Source organism: Brachycentrus maculatus, unplaced genomic scaffold (genome assembly GCF_059751285.1).
Source record: "Brachycentrus maculatus isolate JH-2025_06_01 unplaced genomic scaffold, ASM5975128v1 h1tg000030l, whole genome shotgun sequence".
Lineage (NCBI taxonomy): Eukaryota > Metazoa > Arthropoda > Insecta > Trichoptera > Brachycentridae > Brachycentrus > Brachycentrus maculatus.
This window is the reverse complement of record NW_028280784.1, coordinates 82,842-103,443: the sequence shown is the minus strand read 5'-3', so window position 1 is coordinate 103,443 and position 20,602 is coordinate 82,842. Positions and strand designations below refer to the sequence as shown.

Genomic DNA, 20,602 nt, shown 5'->3' with positions numbered 1-20,602 from the left:
ATTATTTAAAACTCCGTATTGGAATTTCACAAAAAAATTAGTAAGATTTTTATTAATCACAAAATGTATGCCAATATTGCAAAACATTGATAAAAAATATTATTTTGGGTAAAATACAAATAATTTCAATTACACCGTCATGTATTTTTAATGATACTTAATTTTTAACATACAAGTATGAATCACTAAATAAGTGATGACCAAATTATCATAGATTTAATAAGAATAATTAAAAAAAAAACAAGTCGTTTTTAAAAGCTAAAAAGGACAATATTGACTGTAAACAGCTAAAGAGGGGTATGTGAAAGATGTCTACTTTTTAGGAGAATGTTTCCATTTCGATGAATCTATGAATAAAGTTGGTTGCTTCAAATAAACTATTAAAATAAATAGCAGGGATGATTGATTGCATTTGATTCATTGATTGATATGTATTTTAACAAATAAATACAACTAACTTATATATTTTAACATATGTATTTTAACAAATAAATACAACTAACTTACGACTCGTCCGCCTCCGTGGTGTAATGGTCAGCGTGTTTAGCTACCGTGCTGGAGGTCCCGGGTTCGATTCCCAGGGGGGGGTGAAAATAAATATTAGTGATTTTACACTGTAATATTTATTTAATATTACCCTGGACTGGTTCCTGAGCGCAAGAGTGATCACCTTGCCTTCATGTAAGTAATGATCAAGATAACAATGCGTCAATTCGATGCAGTGCCCTATGCACCATTGGGTGCGGATAAGGGTTATAAGTAAGTAAGTAAAAACTTACGACTATCATATATAAAGAATTATGGCAATTAACCGAGGATTTAAAAAAAATTTGTATGTTTTAAAATTAGGTATTAAAATTGTATCTTCCGAATGGCTCTATTCAAAGATTTATAATTTTTTATTCCACCCAACTACAACATTGATAACACCACTTGGCCTGGGCAACGAATGGACATTGTCTTACCATTAAGTATATTAAAAATTATGTATTTTATGTGTCACAAAAAATAGTGTATTTTTAATGATATTATAATATGTTCTAATGTTTAGAAATTAAGATTATGGAAGTTATAAAGGTAGTCGAGAAGAACAAAGAGACGCAGTTCAGTAAGTTTTAAATGTTACAAATACTGTCCCCACCCCATGCAACGCCTTTAAAATAGTATTTAAGGGGTGGCGGACAAATATTTGTGTGTTCAGATTAGACAATATTCAAAACGCGTATACGCCGCGCTCGCTCTGTTTTTATATTGGTGTCGCTCTGTTCTTCTCGCCCTTGTGTTTGGTAATTTTCGATATATTGGTGAAATTTTGTTATTTTCACATTTATAACTTTGTAATTTTAATAAATAAAACATTGTCTTCATTTGCGCGTTTTCGTCTTCCTAATAAAAGTGATCCAGTACCGTTAGTAGTAACAAAAATTATAAAAGTTTATGTAGATATTATCGATACACCATATATTACATAAAATATAAGCAATGTTTATTAACAATAATAATTCCGTAAGATACGTGAAATTAGGCAATCAATTAGAACAAGATTCAATCAATTAAATTAATAGTTTATTAAAGTTCTATGGTTTTCAAAATTAACATCGTCTTATCAAATTATCTATGCAGGAAGATTTAAGAGTATGAATTGTATAATTATTTTTATTCAACATAACTTCTTACTCTCCTGACTAACCAACTCTCTACGTTTGGACAAAGTTTACATAAGCTATGCAATTATTAAAATCGATTATACAGTTTTTAAAGCAATACATTCTATGAAATAAGTACAAAAGTAATAATAATAAAAAATATCTCACTTTCAATGTCAAATCGGAAAAATCATATATTTGAGTTCTGAAATTAATACCACTCGAAAACATAATGCAATAACAGCTATAATTTACAGAGAATATAAATAATTAAAATTATAATTCTTTAGTTTTTACAAGATACGTTTTTTTGCAGCCAACAATATCTTTATCGTATTATTAAATGTATTTATTTCTTAGTTTTCAATGCATTCTGGTAACATTTTATGTACAATATTTTAAAAGTAAATGTATTATTATTTATTCTTCTTTATTTTGATGTTTCAGTTAAAGAAGTCTTTGAGATATTTATTGCATTTTTTGCTCACTTATTGTTTAAAATCTTACTGTTTATGTAATCATAACATCATGACGTTCGAAAATCAGAGGTGGATTTTTTCTTATTAAAACTAATTTATTTAACGAAAATCATGAAGTCGAGATATCCAAAAAAGGACTGTTTTATTTCTTAGAGAATATATTTTCTAGGAGATCCTTGGTGATGTATCGGTGCGGTTTGGTAGGCTCCACAGTTGGTCTCCTGTAGAGACGATCATTTAGGAAGTAAAGCTTCTCAGAGAGCTCACACCGGACATTGAACCACCAATCGCAGACAAACACAGACTGGGAGAATTGTGTGCCGTTCGGACACAGGAAGGTTGCTTGCCTGCCATCGATATCGCAGTAATGCCAACCTGAAAACAAAAGTTAATAAGTGAATATGAACAACACCAAAAAACACATTGTAGCGAGTTGCAGATGTATAAAATTGCTCTTAGATTAATATATATCATATAACATGATGTAAATTAGTTTTTTTTTTTATATCATGATTTTTCTTTTTCTTTAAATACGTTTTATTTTGTGCATATAAAATATATTTATATATATATGTTTGTACATTGTAATTGGCTTTAACGTCTTGTATATGTAAATTTAAATAAATAAATGAATATAATTGTAGAAAAAATAATTGCGTTTGACGTTTGTAGGCTATTTTGACAGGTTTTGTAGTAGTTTTGGTTATATTTTAAGTACCGCAAAAAATTAATTGTGCTGTTTGTAGAAAATATAGAGCAATATACGTTAAAACGGATTATTCAAAATTATTGTCGGATAAAATAGTATCAAAATATTGATCGTTCAAAGGCTGCAATAAAATTTTAATTTGGAATTGTTAGTTTTAAATTATTTCACATGTTAAGAATTCTTTCGCATTTCCCTTATATTATTTTAATATTCAATATAGTAAAAAATGTAATTAAACTTGAAACATACATGGCTAAAAATCTAATCATGATTCAAAACACATTTTGACCTTAAAAATGGTTATTAATATAACTATTGGCACTATTTTTCTCACAATATAAATTTCTTAATGGTGTGATGTATTTTAGAAAATCAATTGTTCAAGAAAAAACCTAATGTTTAACAATGGGTATGCGGTATAATAAAGAAAAATATGGTTCATTTAGATTTAAAAAAATTAAAAGATTAATTGATTTCTAACAAATTTAAAATTTAAAAATCAATTAACCTTCGAAATTGTAATAAGCAATAGTCATGACTGAGATTCTTTACTTTGAGTGAAAAGTAAAAACGAATCGCGTGGGTAGTAGAAAAAAAAACTTTTAAATATAGACATTTTTGTATGTGTGTGTACCTACGTTTCATGTAAAATACTAAAATAATAAATTTATAAACAATATTATAATAATTATATACAAAATTTAATTATTTTTAAACAATATTTTGATACTGACATGGCGTAAATTACTGCCTATAAACTTTAAAATATTCCCAGCAAAATGGAGCGATTTCATGAAGGAGCGATATTGAATGGAAGCCCAAAAGGACTCTTAATTCGAATGGAAAATCGTTCATTTTAAAATAAAGAGGCCATGTGTTGCGAATTTACGACCACTCTCAAACAAAGGCCAAGGACTCAAGGATTATAAATACAATTCTTAGCAGTACCAGAGCTTAGGGTAAGTTTTTTCCTACACTTTACGATATTTTGTGGCATTCGTTCAATTCTAAAGAAAACAGATTTACATAATCAGCGACCTAGCTTCATTCACACGGTCAACCTTTACCTACATACGTTCAGCCAGATCAATACAACAATGTGTATATACCTAAACGATATATATATATATATATATATATATATATATATATATATATATATATATATATATATATATATATATGTGTATATATAATAAAGGTTATTGAAATAATGTTTATACTAATTTTGCAAGTATAAAATACTGTAATATCCAGTAACGTGCAATTCACGTTGATCTTATATCTAAGAGTGCATGAAGTGATAGGCATACATTCTTAAATTAATCTTATTCAGAAAAGCTCACCCACATGTCATGTTTATTTTACATTCAAAGTCTGTATGACCTTCTAATTGATATAACATTTACAGTTCAGTTTTGGTAGGATGGCCACACGTTTGTAGGGAAAACTATTGATTTAAATCAGGATAATCTCTACAACAATATGAAATATCTGAATTGTATATGTGCCGCAAATATCTTTGCGACTTAACCGAGGACATGGGCAGTTCGACGTATGAAAAGCTGAAGAAGGTTTGGCAAAATATACCGGAATGGCAAAGGAGGTGTTATTTGTTACTGCAGACCAATCCACAAGATTGTGACAAAAGAAGAAGATATTTATTTCGAAAATAACCAGGGTCACCAGTTGCAAACTGCATAGTATGACAAAATACAATATATCGTATCGCATACAGGAGAAAGACACCAAGTGCATTTTTTACAAAAACGTGATCATTGACTATTTGATATCTTACTAGCTTAATATTGCCATGAAAAAATCCCAAAGGATTTTAAACTTGGAAGTATAATATATTGACTTGTTAAAAATGACTAAGTGCATTGATGTTTATTTTCTTGCCAAGTAAAAGTGACTTAAATGGCACTCCTGAACATTTTACGTTTTTTGTTTGTTTTGAATATTGAAAGCATTAACTTTGTGGATCATATTGATATATTATTTCGAGAAATAAAAATACTTTGTGTTCTAATAAATATAACCCCAAAGAGGGCAACAGGTTGTTGCCGAAACTAGTTGGTTAATAAAAATTTGAGTGGATCAGAACACAAAGTATTTTTATTTCTCGAAATAATATATTTTACGTTTTGTTATTTGGTCACTTTCTCCTGTGCTACTACGATATGTATCTCAGCTCTAAAGAAAAACCAAAAAAGTTATAATTTTGGATCAAATGTCAAATTTCTACCATTTTTTATTTGACATTTGATCTAATACCTTTCGCATGGTCATCGTCATTGTTTGTATTGTACTATACCATATAAACACGTATTGGTTATGTGGATTTTTTTGGTTATATTATGGCAATATACATAAATGAATTCAAACATATGTACTTATGGAAACAGTATTTATACTATATACTTGGCATAAACGAGTAAAACTGTTGAATGCTGGTTTAATCTCTATATTTTTTTGTAGTATTTTTCTATAATTATTGTAATATTGTACTATAATGGCTCCTAAACAGGTACTAGAAATATTACTCAATATTTACCGACAATAAACACTTTACAAAAATGTTTTAATGGCTTAAAACCCACATGGCAATAAAATATTACTTACATTATAAATATTTTTTATTCATTCCACATTAAAACTGAAATGTAAAAACGACTGACTTCGAAAAAATAACAAATAATTTTTATATTTTTGAATTCTCAACATAGATGAAGAAGAATTTCGTGTTGTGTTTTCTTGTAGTTATTTACAGTCTTATGAGTATTGTTAGATACCTACAGGTTATTTCGCAGAAATTCTTGCGATTGAGCAGTAATCAGCAAACTTAATAGCCAAAGTGCATATTACAACGATTAAAAATTTTCTTGAGAGCCCAAATGTGTGTGCAATTCTAATACACCTTTATTATATTTTGACATCTCAACATAGATGAAGAAGAATATTAATATCTGCATATTTACATGGGTTATGTCATAGGCTGGTAAAGTGATCACTTCACACACGTGTGATATTCACCATTCTAAGCATGATTGACAACACTACTCAAATTTTTGGTCACCCTTTTTTTTTCTCTGACTACCCCTGCGTCAAAACGGCTTGTTATTAAGTCATCTTCTTTTTCTTTTTAGTAAGGACTGTGTCCTGTAATTCTTGGAGTCCGCTCCTGGGAGGTGGAAGACCAGCTGTCTTCCAACGTTTAGGTGGTCTTCCTTGGGGTCTGTTACCTCTTTTGCTGCTGTCTGCTGCTATCCTCACCACTCGATCCGAACTTGCTCTTCCTACATGATTTCTCCAGAAACGTCTTCTTACTCTTTCAAATCGCACAAAATCTTCGACATCGCCGATTTTTCTTATTTCAGAGTTTCTAACTCTGTGTTATTTAGTGAGTTAGTTAAATATAAAGTATTAAATTGGTACCTTGACATCTCGTCTCAGGATCAGCAAAGAAGCCAGGATAGGGCTGCTCGTCACAGTAGAAATTAGTGTAAGGAACCTCTCCCAAGATAGGGTAATCAGTTCCCGGTCGTCCTGTAATTGAGAGAATATAATTTGACTTAATTAAATAACCTTATAAGGCGGAAATGGGAGGGAAAACCAAAATATAGGCCAAATTTTTATTTATCATTATTTTAAATGTGTCATAATTTACGTTAAATGTTAAAATAGATTAAAAAAAATTGTATGCATTGTAAAAAACTCCATCGATAAGACACAAGGTGGCTTGGTGGGTCTCTGAGAAAAAAATTATGGATATGTCGAGTGGTTATATACTAACATTTTTGTAAAAATAAAAATATAAGTAAATATGACTAACCACAAAGTAAAAGCTTTAAATATTAATAATATTGAGAATATTAATTAAATGTACTTGAATTTATTTGACCCGCCGTATTTATAAATTCAAATACATTTTATTTTTTGACATCTCATCAAAGATGAAGAAGAATATGGAAGTCTGGGCATTTACGGGGCTTACGACCGTCATAGGCTGGTTTAAGTGATCACTTTACACACGTGTAACATTCACCAATTCTGCCCATTATTGACAACCACACTACTCAAATTCTTGGAAGTTCTATATATATGAACCAATTTAGAAACATTGTTCATGAATCACTAGAACTTCACTAGAGACATCTATTGGTGAGATGTAAAGAAGCTTTTTATTAAGCAGAAACTCTTATATTAGTATGTGAGATCCGAATCCTGGATTATAATCACACACATGAGAAACGCCAGAAAATATATAATACGTTTGATTAATATTCTCGGCGGGTATGTATGTATGAGGAGATGCATGAACGTGGAAGAGGCGAAGAATGTTTGCAAGGACAGAGTGGTCTGGCGCTCTATTCTCTCTGCCTACCCCTGCGGGTGGATTGTTAGTTAGTTAGTTAGTTAGAATTTATAAATGTATGCATGTATGTGTACATATATGTGCGTATGTTTTTTACAAATAAATTAAATAAAAGAAGAAGAAAGATATATATGAAGGAAATATGTAAGTCTCAAATAATCTTCGCAAGTCAATAATTATTTTAAATATATTTGATTAACGTGTTGAAACTACTCGGGCTAGATATTAGAGAAATCCGGGTTAAGAAATAAAAAATGATTTAAAGTGTATAAAATTCACAACATTTATTACGATCATATATTTTATTTGAACACATTGAGTAAGCTGCTCTGTCGACATAATTGATGTTCATTTTGATCATCAAGTGGTTTATTTGCCTTCAACAACGTTTTTTTTATTCTAATGCTTAGAATAATTTGTAAATTCTAGTTAATAAATAATTTATCTCTCAAGTTTATGAAAAAAGACGGTTTAAGTAATGCAAAATGGATATTACTTTATTATTATGGTATCTCAAAGAATATACCACCGTTCATGATTAAACAGGAAGGCAAATTTGATGAAAGGAAGAGTAGGGAATAGTATTATAAGGTCATTCATACATTCATACGTGAATAATAATATAATTTTAGCATTCTTATGTGTGTGCAAATACTTGTTCACATATCTGGATAATTTCCAATTAAAGGAGTTATTTTTCATGTTATAAAGTTTCGTAATTGGTTCATATATCATATTTAGAACTTCCAAGAATTTGAGTAGTATGGTTGTCAATAATGGGTAGAATTGGTGAATGTTACACGTGTGTAAAGTGATCACTTAAACCAGCCGATGGCCGTCAGCCCCGTAAATGCCCAGACTTCCATATTCTTCTTAGTCTTTGGTGAGATGTCAAAAAATAATATGACTTTTTAAGTTTATTGAATATTTAATTAAGATAATCTTTCAATAATGTATTAATTAATACATAGAAATAAACGACGACTAAATAGCTTTTTTCCATTGTTAGCATTCCAGCATATTGAATTCAACTTGAAATCCTGAAATAACTGCTGCCAATAATTCACATATGAAAGAAAGTGTCAATTATACGATATATTATATCCGAGTATATGAATTCGAAAATTTTAGTAAAGTGGTAGGCAATCATGGGTATAATGGTGAATGTTACACGTGTGTAACGTGATCGCTTAAACTAGCCTATGACAGTTCTGTAAAAATCCAGACTTCCATAATCTTATTCACACATCTGTTGAGATCTCCGTTTATTTTATTTGTGCAGTAATTGGGTTTCGTCCTTACAGGTATCATTAGACTGGTGGGATGCTTTATTTGGTATTTAAATCTCAACAGATGAAGAACAATATGAATATGTGGACATTTACTGGGCTCAAGACCAGCCATAGGCTTATTTAAGTGATCACTTTATTTATACGTGTAATATTCGTCATTCTACCTATGATTGACAAACCATACTTGTACTTTCGAAAATCATATTTACACTTTCGTGTTTCGTTGATATCTTTTATTAAAATAAAAAATAAATAAATACTAGCAGAAACCTTCATAAAATGTGTGTATTTAAAATATTTAATAAATATTCTTAATAAATACCTTACCTAACCCTTATCCGCACCCGATGGTGCATAGGGCACTGCATCGTATAGAAGCAGTGTTATCTTAATCACTAAAAACATGATGAGCCTTCTGCTTCAGTTACCAGTCCTGGATCATATTAAAATAAATAATAAATACTGAAAACTCACTAATATTTATTTTGACACTCTCGGGAATCGAACCCGGGACCTCCAGCATTGTAGCGTAGCGTGCTTATAATAAATATAATAACTGTTAAATAAATTAAATAAAAAAATATTTTATTACTTTTGTCTTTGATTATTTTTTTTCTTTAAATATTTTAAAACCATCTCAGTTGGAGTAAGACTATTTCTCTAATACATTGCTCAAATGAAAATTTACTTAATACGTAAATGCAAAATGTTATGAAAAATATTGATATTTCATGTAAACAGTAATCAAATACCGCATACTTATACATGAGTGTAAAAAACATATACATACACAATGACTTATACAAGCATGATCAGATCTCGTCCTCTTCTTACTGTAACCTCGCGTGACCGGAGTGAGTTTTTGACTACGCTAAGTCCTTGGAATATACAATAAGAAGGCGCGTTTCGGTATTGTGGAAATGTATATGTAATGTGAATACACACGTATTACATGAATCAGGGATGGCCAAAGCGTCGACCCCGTTACCATTCTTAGTCGCCCGTCTGTCTGATTTTTAAACACTACTGAGTAATGAAAAGCTTTTTAAAAATATGGAATACCATATTTCTAGAGCGTCCTCTGATACAGGTTTTTCACTTCAAATTTGACATTTTACAAACCAAATTAAGCGCCTTACAATTCAAAATGGATGTTTATCAAATGAAACTGGACGTTTTACTTAACAAATTTGATGTTTTATTACACTTAAGAAGCGGATGTTTACAATAAAATAATAATCATATGTCAAAAAATGTATTTACTGTGAAATACGAGCATATTCACATTTATAACATCCCAATATAAAAATACTAAAGAAGAATGTGCTGAGTAAAGCAAACTAAAGAAGAAATCATAGGCTGGTTAAGTGAACGCTTTACACGCGTTCAACTTTCTTTCTTTAAAGAAAGAGAAAAAATTGTGTTTTTATTATTTTCATAAATATTTCAATTTCACAATTTTTATGTGAGCCTTAGCGGCTCATTATTAGAAATAGGTATCAAATTACGGTAGAAGGGTTCGAACCGAGAAACTCTGACTTAAGAGTCCACGACACTAACCACGGGACCACAACCCGATCATTGTAACCATGGCAACCATTGACAACCACACTACTCAAATTTTTGAAAAAACTCCTACATATATCATTAATCTCATGACAGGAAACTCGAGGAAAGCTTTTATTTAGCGGAGACCCTTTTTTTTAAAACTCAGATTTGTGAACAAGCATTTGGACATACAAAAATGTTGTGAAACATATTCCTTTATTGATTTCCATTCTCATGTAAAAGTTGAAAGTAAAAAGTAGTGCAAAGTTAGTAAAAAGGAAATTGAAATAATTTTATTCATCCTATATCCGTAATAACTATTAAATAACTTAGCTCTTGATATACAATTATATTTTGTAATATATAATATAATAATGTAATATATAATAAATAACATTCTAAAAAATTCTAAAAACTCATCTTTAAGAGTTATTCAAAGATAGCTTTGATATTTTGAAGGAACGTTTCATTTGAATACTAACACAGTTATTTATTTATATGCAGTTTTCTTTTTCATTAAAAGAAATTAATTTTGAAATAAAAAATAATTATTATTTCTTTTCAAAATATCTTGATATTGAATTTGTATTTTCAATGCTAAATTTGATATTTTTTACCTTAAATGACATTGACAACTTCAAACCTAATATTTTAGCAGACCGTCGCTTATTATTTAAAAAACAAATCTGCAGTAGAGATGAAAAGTTTGGCCACCCCTGTTATATGATTTTGTGGTTTTATGTGTGACGTATAATAATCACGTGTGTGTTGTTTGAAATGAATTATTTAGATTTATCCGGGGTTGAAGGTTGTGTCTTGTCTCATGAGTTTTGATATGTAAACATATATTTATTTGCTAATTTAACTCACATATACGCCCACATGCTTTTTACAAGAATAAGCTACACGAAATATAGAATTTAGTTTCAGTAATAAAGTCATGGATATGTGTAACTATAAATGTTAAAAATAAATAACATTCATAAAACATTGAGTAAGGGATTTTTTTAAAGACTGCTGTGGTTTGGTCGAGTTGATAGAATTACATGTATGTACCATTACAAAACGCACCAATTAAATATTTAATTTAAAAAAAAGATTCAACAAAATTCAGCTATTCCTAATGAAAATATAAACAAAGAAAGATGTATAATTGATTAAAATTTAAATTTATTTATTTATTTAAATTTTCATTAATTTTTACAATAAACATGTTTTACACCTAAAAATCTATACAAAAGGAATTTTGATTTGAGTTTGAAAGCCTTTTAAGGATGAAGAGATTTCTTTTTGAATTTAAGTTTAAGTTTGTAAAACCACTATTTCTTATTGTGATAAAAATTTACCTAGATTTTTAGACAAAATAAAATAGATTTATTTTACCTCACAGTGACTGCTGAATTAATTAATGAAATTAAGAGAAGTTCTATAGTTCGAAAGAAGTTATGATTACATTGTATATTTTGTGTATTTTTTTCTTGAGTGTTTATTTTATCTATATCCGGTTACCCGTGCTATGGCTCAGTCATGTTAAATAAAAAAGAAACCACATATTTCTTATTTTTTTAATTCTTAATCCTTGCGAAGCAATGTAAATATTGCAAATCTTAAACCAATAATACAGTCAAACACATTGAAAATGAAAAGTGACAGAAAATGTCAAGAAGGAGGCTGTCCGTCAGAAGCAATATTTGATATTGCGCTTATTGCTGTTAAGTTCAACAGATGGCGCTACCATTGCGTTAAAAACTGGTTTTATAAGTCACTGGTTAAAAAAATGTGGACATAAAAACAGACACGTATTGGAATGCAATAAAAATTTAAAGCAATCACTTGATTATTTTAAGAGATTCGAGGTTTTGAATAAGCTAGCATTTATGTTTTTATTTATAAAGATTTATATGTTCGATTCATTAGACTGCTCACTTTCAGTAAAAAATTCTTCTAAATGCATATATGCTAAAGAAATAAATAAAATCAAATAATAAATTGGTTTTTAATAAAATAATATTTTACATATCTCCTATCCTACGCAGTTAAATAGAAAATATAAAAATACAATGAAGATTATGTTGAACAGCATAAGAAAATCCACAAATAAATCTTAGAATTTGCATATTTAATTTAATTTAAATGAATTCAAAGGCCAAATGTCGCATTCCGTATGAATCTTGAATCTGTGATTTACCAGCGGAGATCTCAAGCAAAAAATACTTTTTTTAGATCTTCTTCTTAGAACATCTTTACCTAGAAATCTTGAATTAGCATACTGGTTTTCTTGCTATTGAATCATAAGTTTAGTCATGGTCTTACCTAAAATCAAAACTAAGTTGCTATTTTAGCATAAAAAATTCAGTACAAAACTTAAACGTTAGTTTATATTTCGCTCACTCCTTTCAACATCAAAAAACTAGATTTTTTTGGAGATCGTTTATAAAGTTTAAGAATATAATCAAATGTTTTAAAAATAAATATCAAGTCACTTATTAAACTTTTTACTGTGACAGATCTTTTAAGGTAAAACCTTAAGGGATTTTCTATATTTAAATAATAATAAGTATATTTGAAAAATAATAATTAAACAATATATTTTCTTCAAAATGCAAAAACAACACTTCTGCCCTATAAATATTAAGTTAAAAATATGCCGCTTTCGCTGGGATATAGTACATTTTCTGGGCATTCTGAAAATATTCACAACTCAAAATTGATGATTTTTTATATATGACATTGTTAAAAGGAGTGAGTGATTTGTTAGATCTGATTACGAAATGTACAAATGTATTTATTGAGACTGCGTTGCAATGCATCTTTATCATTATTTATATCACAAATTTCGTAAAAAAGTGTTTACTGTGAATCAGCGTATAATTCGGGTATCAAGGTAAACCTAACTTCATCATCGACCCCAACATGTTCCTACTAACGCAGACGCAATGCTCGTATATTGTATATGGAGCGTTAAAAAAATACTTTGTGTTTTTTTGTCAGTCCTATCTTCTTCTTACCCTTATCCGTACCGAATGGTGCATAAGGCATTGCATCACATAAAAACAATGTTATCATGATCATTTACACATGAAATAAAGGCGATCAGCCCTGCGTTACAGGTAATATAAAATAAATATTAGAGTAAAAAATCACATATTTATTTATTTATTTATACACAAAAACGCCCAGATCACAGGCACGATCACGTATGCCAAATACTTGTAAGTGGTCAGGTTAGGAGTCATAACTATCGGCGGGTATGTATGAGGAGATGCATGAACGTGGAAGAGGCGAAGAATGTTTGCAAGGACAGAGTGGTGTGGCGCTCTATTATCTCTGCCTACCCCTGCGGAGAAGCGGCGCGATGGTTAGTTAGTTAGTTAGTTATAAACGCCCAGAGGGCTTTTGCAAGTAAAAATTTAAGTTACATAAAAATATAAATACATATTTGACCCCCTCCTGGGATTTATACCCGGGTTCTCTAGTACGATAGTCGAGCGTGCTGACCATTACACTATGGAGGCGGACAAAATTCAGTTGGGCTTATATAGATATAATATTCAAAACAATAACTTAAGTGTTGTTATCTCAATTTTGATGGCGTTCGGAATAAAACATTGTTAAATTATATTATTTTATTTAAATATTTGTACTCATTATACAATGTTTATATTCAAATATCTATTTGGCTCAGCGGCATCAGTTAACATGGCGAAAGATATTTTATTATTATTTATAAAATACAATTTCACACTATTTCTGTGAGCCTGAGCGGCTCATTATTAGAAATATGTATTAAATTGTGGTAAAGTGGGTTCGAACCGAGAAACTCTAACTCAACAGTCCGCGACACTAACCACGGTACCACAAGACGACGCTTATTTTCACCTAATGATGTAGTTTCTTTATTTTTAAAGTGTGTAATACATCATTTAATCATTTTCTCGTCCGCTTCATAGTCAGAAGTTATCTAAATTTAGGACAAATTTGATGTATTCTTGCTGCCCGTGTATGGATGACATTTTTGTGAGCAGCATCGTCACACCAAGCAGTGAAACAATGGCTGTTTGGTTAACCCACGTTTTTATTCATCGAGAGAACAATACCGGTCGATTATATGTTGTGAACAAATGAGGTTTTTCCTATCTGTGATTAATTCCAACTGAAGAAAAAAGTGAAAACTATTTACATAATATATCCATTTTATTTTTTTTTGTTAATAATATTTATTAGTTGCCTAAGAAAATTCTCCTTGCTTATTATGTACAAGGATTTAAAGCTTATTCAGTTTATTTATCTTAAAAATGACACTACTCATATTCTTGGAAGTTCTATATAAATGATCCAATTTCGACACATTGTGCTTGAATCATTAGAATTTTCACTAGAGACATTTATTGGTGAGATGAAGAAGCTCACTTAAACCAGCCTATGACGGTCGTAAGCTCCGTAAATGTCCAGATTTACATATTTTTCTTCATCTGTGTTGAGATCTCAAAAAAATAACTCCTATAATTGGATATAATCCAGATTTGTGAATAAGTATTTGGACACACTTAAAATGTTGTGAGGAAAAATTGTATCCATGAGCATTATGTCTCCCTCTATTTCTCTAAATGCCCAGACTCCCATAATCTTCTTCATCTATGTTGAGATGTCAAAAAAAAATATATAATTTTTCTTACCTGGAATAGATTTCCCCAGTTCTAGATATTCCAGGACTGATGGGCTGAGGAACGAAGGAGGCGCTTGCTCTACAGCAGAGAAGTCATCTCCCTCCCCCGCTCCCTTCGCTTCTTCGTCTTTGTCGTGCCTGACTCCTTCCCGCGCCCCATAGTCCAGCCTCTGCGGAGGGTCTCTGGGGGGGAGGGGGGCGGCGGGGGCGCGGGGACGTTTCCTGCTTACCCCCTCTTCAGCACATTCTGAAAAGAGTCGACAAATAAAAGAGACAATAAATAAAAGAATCAACAAGTAAAAGAGTTAATAAATAAAAGAGTCAATAAATAAAAGAGTCAATATAAAAATAGGAATAAAAAAGGGTTATTAGGTATTTTTAGTAATGAAAAACGTCGATATAGTGTAATAGTTACTGCATTTGGTTACCGCGCTAGATATTGCATAGGAGCTCAGAATAAATATAAGGGAATATGCGCAAAATCATGAGAGAGATGGTTCCAAAGACAAACGCCGTGGTAGACGCTCGACTGTTGTGTAGAAACTGGCGTCGTGGGTTCGATTCCCGCCAAGTGTAAAATAAATTTAAGAAATATTTATTTTTAATTGGTTTTGGTGTTTTTTATGTATTTTTTACATTTACCGTGCCTAACCTACCTGCAGAGCTAAGCCTCTAGAAGAAGTAGAGACTTCGCAAATTCTTCCTTTAAAAATAAAAATAAATTAAGTATAAATATAACATCCAAAATTTAAGAAGTGTAGTTGTCAACCATAGGTAGAATGATGAATGTTACACATGTAAAAAGTAATCATGTAAAGCAGTCTATGACAGGTCGTAAGCCCTGTCATAGAAATAAATCGATAAAAGAAATATCCAGATTTCCAAACTTATATTTATCTAGGTCGAGATATTAATATAAATTTGAGTATTTTTACTCCATTATTCATTTAAAATTATTTTATAGTATACCAGTATGTAGCGTAGAACTGATTACCTGGCCTTCATATGAATAACCATCAAATTATTATTTATCAATTTGATACAGTGCCCTAAGCATCACTGAATGCGGATAAGATCAAAATCAGTATGATTAAATTATTTCAAGTCTCAAGGTAATTGAGAATTTTACCATGTGAAATACTTCTCAGCTTACATACTAACCGCACCTTGAAAAAAATCCTATTTTACAATGTACTAAAATCCTATTTTACAATGATCTAAATTTTGTTTATTTGCTTTTTAGCAGACATTGATCAAACAATGCCTTATAACTAGAGGTCAACACACCAAAAATATTTGTCATTGTATACAATACATGTATTCTACAAATGATAATTATAATTAAATTTCTTCGTGTTCACACAGTCCGGTTACTATGTATGTATCTACCATAGAAATGGATGAAATCACTTCAATTAAAGAAATTATTTGCTACATTTTCCAACGCGATACAGAAACTTTATGTTACTTGTCTGATGCCCACTTGCAAAGCAAAGGTTCAGAAACTAACATTTTAGGTAAAACCTTAAGGGATTTTCTATATTTAAATAATAATAAGTATATTTAAAAAATAATAATTAAAGAATATATTTTCTTCAAAATGCTCAAACAACACTTCTGCCCTATAAATATTAAGTTATAAAAAATATGCCGCTTTCGCTGGGATATAGTACATTTTCTGGGCATTCTGAAAATATTCACAACTGAAAATTGACGAGGTCAACATACCAAAAATATTTGTCATTGTTTACAAAACATGTATTCTACAAATGATAATTATAATTAAATTTCTTCGTGTTCAGACAGTCCGGTTACTATGTATGTATCTACCATAGAAATGGATGAAATCACTTCAATTAAAGAAATTATTTGCTACATTTTCCAACGCGATACAGAAACTTTATGTTACTTGTCTGATGCCCACTTGCAAAGCAAAGGTTCAGAAACTAACATTTTAGGTAAAACCTTAAGGGATTTTCTATATTTAAATAATAATAAGTATATTTAAAAAATAATAATTAAAGAATATATTTTCTTCAAAATGCTCAAACAACACTTCTGCCCTATAAATATTAAGTTATAAAAAATATGCCGCTTTCGCTGGGATATAGTACATTTTCTGGGCATTCTGAAAATATTCACAACTGAAAATTGACGAGGTCAACATACCAAAAATATTTGTCATTGTTTACAAAACATGTATTCTACAAATGATAATTATAATTAAATTTCTTCGTGTTCACACAGTCCGGTTACTATGTATGTATCTACCATAGAAATGGATGAAATCACTTCAATTAAAGAAATTATTTGCTACATTTTCCAACGCGATACAGAAACTTTATGTTACTTGTCTGATGCCCACTTGCAAAGCAAAGGTTCAGAAACAAACATTTTACTAGTTGTATCCAGCTACGCGTTCCATGGTTAAGTCTAGGTAAAAGGAAATGATGTTTTGAATATTGAAAGCATTAACTTTGTGGATCATATTGATATATTATTTCGAGAAATAAAAATACTTTGTTTTCTGATCCACTCACATTTTTATTAACCAACTAGTTTCGACAACAACCTGTTGCCCTCTTCAGGGTTTCATTTACTACTAAATGAAACCCTGAAGAGGGCAACAGGTTGTTGCCGAAACTAGTTGGTTAATAAAAATGTGAGTGGATCAGAACACAAAGTATTTTTATTTCTCGAAATAATATAAAAGGAAATGAATCAAAACGGAAAGCACATTTTCCTATTATGTTTAATTTCACAATGCTTGTCTATATACATTATTTTAGTACATTTCAAGAAGCGCGCTGTCTTCCATGAGCAATGTTTAAAAGTAGAGCGTATAGCTGGTACATTTAAAAACACCAAATAAAAAATTAGTATTTCACGAAATTGCATCAATAATAAATCACTACACGTTGAATAACGATGGTACATTATTAGTAATATACACGCTGAATATTCAGTTTTCTTTTTGTCAAAATATGTTGCAAAATATTTTAATTTAAATTATCTCTAATGATTGCATTTGATTTATTTTCATATAAGCACTGTTTTTTGCTGAGTCACTTGTGAAAATATCAAGAAGTATCCATTATTCTACAGATATTTAGATTCTATACTATGTAAAGCGTCATTGGTTGCGAAACATTGAATTTCACATTCATTTAATAAAATTATCGCCGCATTCACTTCTTATAACGGTCCCATTAATGATCTCTCTTGATATGCTCGACATAGTTGTTTTTAGAAGGCCTCGAGTCTAGCGAGTCTCTTTATTAAACCTTTCCCGTATTGAACATTCAAAAATGATACGTGATCCAAAGCGGGGAACCAAAAGACCCCGGTTCATATTTGTATGGAAATCGTAGTACGCAGATTGTAACTCGCCGCCAGCTGAGTCACAGATTCCACATCCTTTCCAGCGCGTAGCCGATCGCCGACTAAGCGAGAGCGAGTCGATCGAAATCGGAGTTGTCTAATCGTCTAACTCTCTCCTTGTGGTTATACCACATTCATTATACAATTACCGGCACAATAGAAGTGACGTGGACACGGAGTACGCAGTGTGTGCTCGAATTATTAAGTCCAAAATGGGCATGTTCAGAAATATGCGCACACATATATAGCCTCACATGGTGAAGACGAAATACCCGAGCGCGAGTTGGGAGTTATTATTATTAGTGAAAGAAATAACGTGTCGCTAGACAGACAAAAAAAATAAGGTCCTGATACATAAGTACGTAGAAGTCGCGGTACCGACTGATTTTGTTTATCATCAAAGAAACTTTAAACGATTTAAAAATCATAAAATAAAAAACTTATTTAAAAAAAAATAAACATCGCACTGTACGGCCAACCCCATGGTAGACGACTCTCAAGCAGACCATCAAAGAAATAGATCGATAGCTGGGAATCGACACGCAGGAGGCTAATCCCTCTTAAAAACAGGCCACAAGGCCTACACCAAGAAAAAGAAGAGAAAAAGAAAATAAAAAAATGGGAAAATTTTCTTAACCATTATTCTTAGTATTACAAAAATATGGAGTAAGTAGCTCTTATTATACTTAAATTATCGAATTAGAATTTATATGTGGGGTATTTCAATCCCCCTGTCCGAGTCGGCTAGGTTGACAAAACCAGAAGTGTTTAGCGAAAAAGGTTAAATATTAAATTAAGTACAGTTTGTTCACACAATTAACAGCACTCGAGTTCAATTACTAATAATGACGCTGACTTATAATATATTTTAAATATTTTTCTAGAATTGCATCACTATACGAGTAGATGGATTAAGTTTTAAAATGATTTTGGTTGAAGTGTCCTGTCAGAATTTGATCACGACATTTGCATTAACCTATTAGAAATCGGTGTTTACTGACGTAATTAAGAAAAGAATATTTATTTTACAATTGAAATTAAATGGGACTATACGAGTAAAAATAGATTGAGATTTGTTTGTTGATATTAAGTGATTGGTAATTTAAAAGCTCTGTTCAAATGAAACTAAAATGTAATTAAATATCTGACAATGATTTAATAACGCATAAAATATTATCTACAGTGAATCTACGGTTATTTTACCTCTAGTTGTTAGGTTTTTTTGTAAATATAAATAAAAGGTAAAATAAATATGAACATTAATAAAATAAATATGTATAAAGTAAAATAAATATGAACATAAATAAAATAAAATAAAATAAATATGAATATAAATAAATTGTATATATTATTACATTAAAACCAATATTTTTAGCTTTTCCACTTTATTTTTATTTGACCAGCGACCGGGTTTCGTCCTTACCGACATCATCAGACTGATCTACTCTGATGATGTCGGTAACGACGAAACCCGGTCGCTGGTCAAATAAAAACAAAGTGGAAAAGCTAAGAATATTGGATTTAATCTAATAATATATTAAAATGCAATTCCATCACGAAGTGTCAGTGGATAATATAAATCTTTAAATAAATTAAAGGTAAAATAAACAGTACATGATTCAAACAGAAAAAAATACAACATTTTGAGTGTGTCCAAATATTTTAATTGTAAAATGGAAAATCACAAAGTTAGTGCTTCAAATATAAATTATAAAAACTTGATTCCTTTTTATATCGTTGATATCAAACAGCAACGTCACTTCACGACGAGTGTCCAAAGGCAGTTTTTTTATATCTAAATAAATTATTAATTTTTTCAAAATAACTTTTTTTAAATTTATTTTAATCTTTTTTGTATATCACGGACTTTCCGCTTTAACTGACACCCCATCCCTCAATTAATCCCTTATATCGAGACGTTACTGTATAAAATTCACACAAGAAATGTATATTTTCAACAACAAAAAATGAATAATTGAGTATGAAAAATAATTGTTTATAATGTAAAATATATCCCATTATTAATTTCCATTATAGCTTAAAAATTGAAAGTAAAAAGTTAAAAGTAGTGCAAAGTTAGTATAAAGGAAATTAAAATAATTTTATTCATCCTATATCCGTCTACAATAACGACTACTCAATAGGTTAGCTCGTGATATACAATTATTGCGTACATTATGTAATATAAAATAACAAATAACATTAATAACAGCAAAAAATAACTAAAGCTAAGCACGCGACTCAACACAATTGGAATCTTAAATGCTAAATGCTTCACCACGAGATTTAATATAATAATAATTCCAACAGATTAAGGCTACTTTCGGATTTATTATTCACCTTTAATATCAGCTTAAAAGTAATAGGTACTTTGTTGTAAAATGTAATATTTACTTTCGATCTTTACTTTTGATCTTTTCTATCTGCAGTATGGTAGTTGCAAAACGTATTGTTAATAGAATCATTATTGAATCCGAATTTTATATACTTTGTAATATTAAAA

At 30.2% G+C, this 20,602-nt stretch overlaps 1 protein-coding gene across 1 annotated transcript in view; it reads right to left on the bottom strand.

Annotated features, from left to right (window-relative positions):
• Positions 1–2,122: 2,122 nt before the first annotated feature.
• LOC148312878 (uncharacterized) overlaps positions 2,123–20,602 on the bottom strand; it is a 56,576-nt gene continuing 38,096 nt past the window's right edge. The window contains exons 2-4 of the mRNA XM_088272000.1: positions 14,729–14,965; positions 6,273–6,383; positions 2,123–2,500 (exon numbers count right to left, since the gene is read on the bottom strand). Coding sequence (XP_088128126.1) covers positions 2,268–2,500; positions 6,273–6,383; positions 14,729–14,965 — 581 coding nt within the window. The 3' untranslated portion in view covers positions 2,123–2,267. The remainder of the gene's footprint in view (positions 2,501–6,272; positions 6,384–14,728; positions 14,966–20,602) is intronic.